The 7,582-nt window shown below is 39.4% G+C and overlaps 1 protein-coding gene across 2 annotated transcripts in view; it reads right to left on the reverse strand.

Annotated features, from left to right (window-relative positions):
* Positions 1-1,110, reverse strand: part of prdm6 (PR domain containing 6) — a 57,328-nt gene extending 56,218 nt beyond the window's left edge. For both annotated transcript variants that reach the window (XM_064974628.1, XM_064974634.1), the window contains exons 1-2: positions 985-1,110; positions 54-558 (exon numbers count right to left, since the gene is read on the reverse strand). In XM_064974628.1, the coding sequence (XP_064830700.1) occupies positions 54-546 (493 nt within the window). In that variant the 5' untranslated portion in view covers positions 547-558; positions 985-1,110. The remainder of the gene's footprint in view (positions 1-53; positions 559-984) is intronic.
* Between the last annotated feature and the right edge of the window lie 6,472 nt (positions 1,111-7,582).

Consider the following 7,582-nt stretch of genomic DNA (forward strand, 5'->3'; position numbering starts at 1 on the left):
AGGGAAAACAATATTTCCACTGGAATAGTATGTGCCGTGGAATTCATACATACGATTGTTGTGGTCGCCGGTGTGATTGTTCAATGGGATAATCTCCATTCTCTGCTGTCCGTAGAGGTAGTAGTCTAACTCATCGGAGGTCAGTTTAAATCTGGACCCTTTGTCATTCTTAAAGCTGGAGGATATACAAAGTTCTTTCGCTTGAAGGTTGGTGTTGTCTGACGAGACAATGTCAGAAGAGAGAGTTTGTCCAAAAAGTGCAATTTGTGGCACAGATAGTTGAGATAAACCTGCCAATGATGAAACGGATGGAGTCGATGAAGATGTGGAGGAAGGTGTTAAAGCCGACGATGATGATGTGGAGGAGATCAGGTTCGGCCGCTGACGGAGACTTTCCACCGGAACAGCTACCCTGTCCGGCGGCTGCAGCTGCGTAATGCCTCCATTCTTCAACTGGCTTTGAGGGAAGAGCTGCTGCCAGTGTTGCATGTACGTCGGGTCCACTTTCAAGAAAGCAGATCCGCTGGGGTCACCGGGTTTTAACATCTCAAACAGGAGCTAGAGGAGACAGTAAGCAGTAGGCCTAACTTAGTCTACTTGAAAGAGACAAGTTGAGCATTCAAATTATGTTGCTTTGAAATAAGTGAATTGTTACACAATACAACATATGTAAAAGAAGCAAAGTATCTAACAATCGCACTTTACGCACAGTTTACACATTGCATGAACATACGTAATCAATTTTGATAGTAAAATAAATTAACACAGCGAGTTGACCTGACCAAAAACATTTTACCAGTACAAACACTAAAATGTAAATGGAAGTCAAACTCATTAGCCTTCCAGGTCTGTGAACCTCCCATCACATAGGCTACTCATCCTTGCGCTAAGGCAACGGTAGACAGTCTGCTACTTTTCAGAGTTTACGAGCAATGTTCTTTTCAACGAAATGGCAAGTGGGAGCATCGACCTAACAAGACTTACTCTGTTGCGTGAAAAAGGGGATTGGTCCTCGAAGGTGATTCCAATAGTATTTCCCAGACTCTTACACCATAATAGTATGACTTCGGATACGCGGCGTATGTTTCAAGCTCTATGTCTGAAGTACAATATTATCTCCTCCTGCTCTTGCCCCCTCTCCTCTGAACACTCGCAGGATCAGAGCAACTGCACGTGGGTTTTACGACAGCATAAAACACAGGGGACGAAAAAGTTCACACTGGCCCGAAATTGTATTGCCTCATCTCTTTGCCAAAACTATTCTTGGATTTTAGGCTTGAAAGAGTTGAAAGTGTGACAGTTTTGAGTTAAATTAGAAATTCAAATAGATAACGCCCATGACCAACAGTATTAGCATATATAGCCTATTAGGGTGCGTATTTATGATCTGAGGCATGCAGTCATGCACCTTTGGATTTATTTTCAACCACATGAATAAGGAACACACATATTATGCTAATGATGAATACGAACGTTTGTTAATCATGTTTTGAAAGTTTTAATTTCATTGGGGTTCAAGGTGTGCAAGGGCTTCTTAAGCATATGTATTCATATACACCTTTCCCTTTTTCATGACATTTGCCGACTGATTCAATAAATAGGTGCACCTCAAGATAATGTAGACTGCCTCATGGTATTGTTCCTTTAACTTGTTATCCAGCCCGTGTTTCCCACCCTTTCACATGAGCTTGAGAAAGTTATTACTGTTTGTACAGTGTCTGTATAGCCTATCTAAATGTAGGGCATTTTACACAATTCCTTCCAGAGGGGTGGCAAAATGTTTTGACTGGCGTGATTTTGACAAGGCCATTTGTCATCTCGAGCCCTCTGTAGATTGATAACGAAGAAAAACACCAACATAATCGTCTGAAAATGAACTCTTGTCTACAAAAGCGCAATTTCACTGTAAAAGAATGTGAAAAATAACACAGCCCTCCAAACCGACTGATTGAGGGATTTCTTGAGGGACGAATAGCCTAGCTCATGTAGGCTATACACACAAAAACTGATTCGAACATCAACCCCTTATTTTTGCACACCAGTAGGCCTATTTACCTCAACTCCAATCATCAAACTCAACTTTACAACATGGGAACAAGTCAGTTATTTATGCATCAATCAGGTTTTGGAGCTAATAAGCCCTCTCAAACTCACTGAAGCACTCAAACCTATCAATACATTTAACAGCCATTCAAAATATTATTAACGAGGTGTTGCATGATTAAATGGATATTATTAATATTATTATTAATAATAATCATAATTACTATAATAATTATAAATAATAATAATAATGAACACATGTTATAAGCTTATTCAATGGTTATTATGTAGGCCTGTTGTTGTTGTTTGCTATAAGCATGACCAAATCATTGATATTGTCCTATGCTTGGATTTTTAATTAAGCTACAACGTCGTTTCTAGAGCAAAGCGTAACCTACACAAGGAGAGCAATGGTGTTTTCATTCATTGATTAATGCTTCCTAAAGTAAAGCACATTGGAGTAGGGGCTCGGATCAATAAATTAACTGCCAAAATTAATCATGTTCTATGACAAAAGCTAATTATTTAGACATAGGCCTATAGAAAATATTATTTATATATTTATGTAACCTTGATTTGAAAGCAGGCTATAGCCTACTTAAATTGTTGTGCTCTCATTTGCATAGTGTATTCTGTTTGACATTCAATTAAAACGTTTACATTTCTTGTTAATTAATTCGCCTGATGAATGCAAGACAAATGGACGGCTGTCTTTGACAGAAGTCCGATAAAGAATTCAACAACCTCTCCCCATGCCCCAAGTGTCTCCTGATCTTGGCTCTAAGGTCACGGGTTGCTGAGTATATAATTAATTAATATGGACGTATATTCAGATGGGAGTTAGTCTCTTTATTTCAACTTATTCTACACTCAAGCAGGCCTATAAGTGTTTTGTGAAATGTGTAACTGCTTAATATTTAGGACGACTAAATTATATAGCCAACATAGAGTGATGAAAATTATGCTATTTTGAATTATTGGACATTAATGCTAAAGGCAGTATAAGAAAAATACCGCCAGTTGAAAAAACGACTTTCACTCCCCCCCAAAAAAACTGTCAATTAAACGTGCAAATAGTGAGATACTTGTCTGTGACGTTTCAAGCAGGGAGATAACCTAAATGGGCATGTCCTGTGTCATCATCTCGTTTCCATTGGAGAAATGCAAGGTGTTATAATTGCCCTCTGTTACAATTGCCCACACACAGCCTCCCCATATTTATAGTATTTCTTGCAAACCTGTATACTTGAAAGTGCTCATTTGTTTCAATGAACAAGCTCTGCAGTCATGACACAATACACGATTTGAGTGCTTGCTCTTATTGGTGGTGTTGCCTAGGCTATAATTTCCCCTAGGCATTACTTTCAACATGGGAAAAGTATTTTCTTCATTCATGCTTTTGGATTTCCACGTTTAGATATAGGAAGGTTATTTTGATTAGGCCTATTGAATCCATCTCAGATGGAACTGGAGATTAGTTTAAATAAGTTTGATAATATTGGTCTTCATAGGCATAAAAACATAAACACATGTATTCTGTCAATATCAAATAGCCTAAATAGCCTACCCATGTCCTGAATTCTGTTGCCTATTCGCTGTCTCTTAACAGACATAAATCGCAACTCTCCATTTGTTTGTACACAGGAAAATAAAACAATAGTCAATATACCTATAGTATACCTATAGTCTGCAGTATACCTATAGTCTCAATTCAAGGGCTGCAGATATTGGATGTGTAACCTCAACCGCAGAACAATTGTGATGTCCCAAAAGTTGCAAGAGGGCGCAGTAGTTGCCTGGTCGAGACTAGGGTTGAATGGCACGAACCAGGTTACCGAGATTTACCGGAATTTACCGCCCAATACCACTCTTTTTCTGGGATAAATAACTGCGAGAAACCGGTAAATTATAATAAATTATTTATATGACCTGTTAAATGATATGCTATGTCTAAATCTGGCTTCTCTACGGCCTCTGCATGAGAAATCATCAATGTTCAGGGTGGGGACAGACAGCCCATCTCAGTATGGAGCGTGGTTCACAATGCATGTAGATCTAGCATCTCATCATGGTAACTTTTGTTCTTGTGACAGGTAGCCTGCATTTGCTGCAGCATAGTCTATGCTATGGTAATATAATATAATTTATCCATCTCCATCTGGCTTCCAGGGGTTACCTTTTTTTTATTGTAATGATTTATTAAATGTTTTATTGCAGCTGCAGAGTTTTAAAACAGCCTATCACTCCAATATCCTTGCTTTAAATCAGTACACGCATGAGCACTCTCTCGAAGTCTTTCTCTCTTTCCATCAACTCAAAAAAAATATATTGAACAAAAATATACAAAAATATACAAAAATATACAAACAAAAATATAAACACGTGTAAAGTGTTGGTACCATGTTTCATGTGCTGAAATAAAAGATCCCAGAAATGTTACGAACACACAAAAAGCTTATTTCCCTCAACAAATGATATCTCGTTTCCCAAAATAATCCAGACACCTGACAGGTGTGGCATAAGAAGCTGATTCAACCGCATGATCAGTCCACAGGTTCACCTTGTTCTGGCGACAATAAAATGCCACTCTGAAATGTGCAGTTTTGTCACACAGCACAATGCCACAGATGTCTCAAGTTTTGAGGGAGCGTGCAATTGACATGCTGAACGCAGGAATGTCCCCCAGAGCTGTTGCCAGGGAACTAAATGTTAATAACTCTACCATAAGCCGCCTCCAACATTGTTTCAGAGAATTTGGCAGTACGTCTAACTGGCCTTACAACCGCAGACCACGTTTAACCACGCCATGCCAGGACCTCCACATCCAGCTTCTTCATCTGCGGGATTGTCTGAGACCAGTCACCCAGACAGCTGATGAAACGGAGGAGTATTTAGGTCTGTAATAAAGCTTTTTTGGGGGGAAAACTTATTTTAAATGGCTGGACCTGGCTCCTCAGTGGGTGGGCCTATGCCCTTCCAGGCCTACCCATGGCTGCGCCCCTGCCCAGCCATGTGAAACCCATAGATTATGGCCTAATTAATTTATTTCTAATTGACTGATTTCCTTATATGAACTGCAACGCAGTTTAAATTATTGCATGTTGCTTTGATATTTTTGTTCAGTATAGATAATCCGGTTCTAGATTGATATATAGCCCTAGATGTCATAGTCTACCTCTTTCAGGTAATACATTAAATGCAGTATTAGCCTTATATTTAGCTAATTCATGATGGGTTGGTTATGCATAGTAAGCTTCTAACTTGTAGCCTCTGTCTCTTGAACAATACGCACAGCACCAGTGCTCCTCTGGCCTATCTCCTTAAAAATTGCTCCTTCGCTCTTGGAGTCCCATGCAGGAAAAATTAGACGAATAGCTTCTGGATATGACTTTTATACCATGTCTTATACCAATAGCCTATGTGAAGAGGGACACAAGCCAAAGATTGTTTTATGTTAAATAATGCAGCCAATAGAACTTACAAGTAGTTTGAAAGAAGAGCGAACATGCGATAGTGGTAAGCTATTGCAGTTAGGCCTATTTCATCGACCCATAATCATTCAATCTTCGTACAAGAGATGGTAAAGCCTTCTGCATCAATTTCCAGTCCAATATTATTCAAGAATGTCATTAAAATGATGAAGATAAGAACATCACAACTTATTTAATTTTACTGTTGAAAGCAAGGAACGAATGAAGCAACAATAGAAAGAGAAAGAGGAGGTAGGCTAATAACATTAGGGGAAATATTATAAAAGACATATATGCATCAGCCTACTAATTATACAAATAGGCCTGATTATATTTTAAAATGTGTGTGAAATGTTAAATGTCAGAATAATAGTAGAGAGAATGATTTATTTCAGCTTTTATTTCTTTCATCACATTCCCGGTGAATTAGAAGTTTACATACACACAATTAGTATTTGGCAGAGTTGCCTTTAAATTGTTTAACATGGGTCAAATGTTTCGGGTAGCCTTCCACAAGCTTCCAACAATAAGTTGGGTGAATTTTGGCCAATTCCTCCTGAGAGAGCTGGTGTAACCGAGTCAGGTTTGTAGGCCTCCTTGCTCGCACACACTTTTTCAGTTCTGCGCACAAATTCTCTAAAAGATTGAGGTCAGGGCTTTGTAATGGCCACTCCAATACCTTGACTTCATTATCCTTAAGCCATCTTGCCACAACTTTGGAAGTATGTTTGTGGTCTTTGTCCATTTGGAAGACCCATTTGCGACCAAGCTTTAACTTCCTGTCACGTTCTGACCTTAGTTCCTTTGTTATGTCTTTGTTTTAGTATAGCCAGGGCGTGAGTTGGGTGGGTTGTCTATGTTCGTTTTTCTATAATTTGGTATTTCTGTGTTCGACCGAGTATGGTTCTCAATCAGAGGCAGCTGTTAATCGTTGTCCCTGATTGAGAATCATACTTAAGTAGCCTGGTTTCACTTTTGAATTGTGGATGTTTGACTTCCGTGTCAGTGTTTGTTACCACACGGGACTGTTTTGTTTATTCACGTTCATTGTTTTGCTCCAGTGTTCTGTTGTATTTGATTAAACATTATGGACACTTACCACGCTGCGCATTGGTCCTCCGATCCTTCTCGCTACTCCTCCTCAGGAGAGGATGACGAGATCCGTTACACTTCCTGACTGATGTTTTGAGATGTTGCATCAATATATCTGAGGAGGAGTAGCGAGAAGGATGATGCCACCCCTTTGCTTCACGGTTGGGATAGTGTTCTTCAGCTTCCTCCAAATATAGCAATGGTCATTATGGCCAAACAGTTCTATTTTTGTTTCATCAGACCAGAGGACATTTCTCCAAAAAGTACGATCTTTGTGTGTAGTTGCAAACCGTGTCTGGCTTTTTTTATGGTGGTTTTGGAGCAGTGGTTCTTCCTTCCGGAGCAGCTTTTCAGGTTATGTCGATATAGGACTGGCCACCCCTCATAGCCTGGTTCCTCTCTAAGTTTCGTCCTAGGTTTTGTCCTTTCTAGGGAGTTTTTCCTAGCCACAGTGCTTCTACACCTGCATTGCTTGCTGTTTGGGGTTTTAGGCAGGGTTTCTGTACAGCACTTTGAGATATCAGCTGATGTAAGAAGGGCTATATAAATAAATTTGATTGACTTTTGGATGATATAGGACTCATTTTACTGTGGATATAGATACTATTTTACCTGTTTCCTCCAGCATCTTCACATGGTCCTTTGCTGTTGTTCTGGGATTGATTTGCACTTTTCGCACCAAAGTATATTCATCTCTAGGAAACAGAATGCGTCTTCTTCCTGAGCGGTATGATGGCAACATGGTCCCATGGTGTTTATACTTGTGTACTATTGTTTGTACAAATGAACGTGGTACCTTCAGGCATTTGGAAATTGCTCCCAAGGATGAACCAGACTTGTGGAGGTCTACCATTTTTTTTCTGAGGTCTTGACTGATTTATTTAGATTTTCCCATGATGTCAAGCAAAGAGGCACTGAGTTTGAAGGTCGGCCTTGAAATACATCCACAGGTACACCTCCAATTGACTCAAATTATG

Source organism: Oncorhynchus masou, chromosome 1 (genome assembly GCF_036934945.1).
Source record: "Oncorhynchus masou masou isolate Uvic2021 chromosome 1, UVic_Omas_1.1, whole genome shotgun sequence".
Classification (NCBI taxonomy): domain Eukaryota; kingdom Metazoa; phylum Chordata; class Actinopteri; order Salmoniformes; family Salmonidae; genus Oncorhynchus; species Oncorhynchus masou.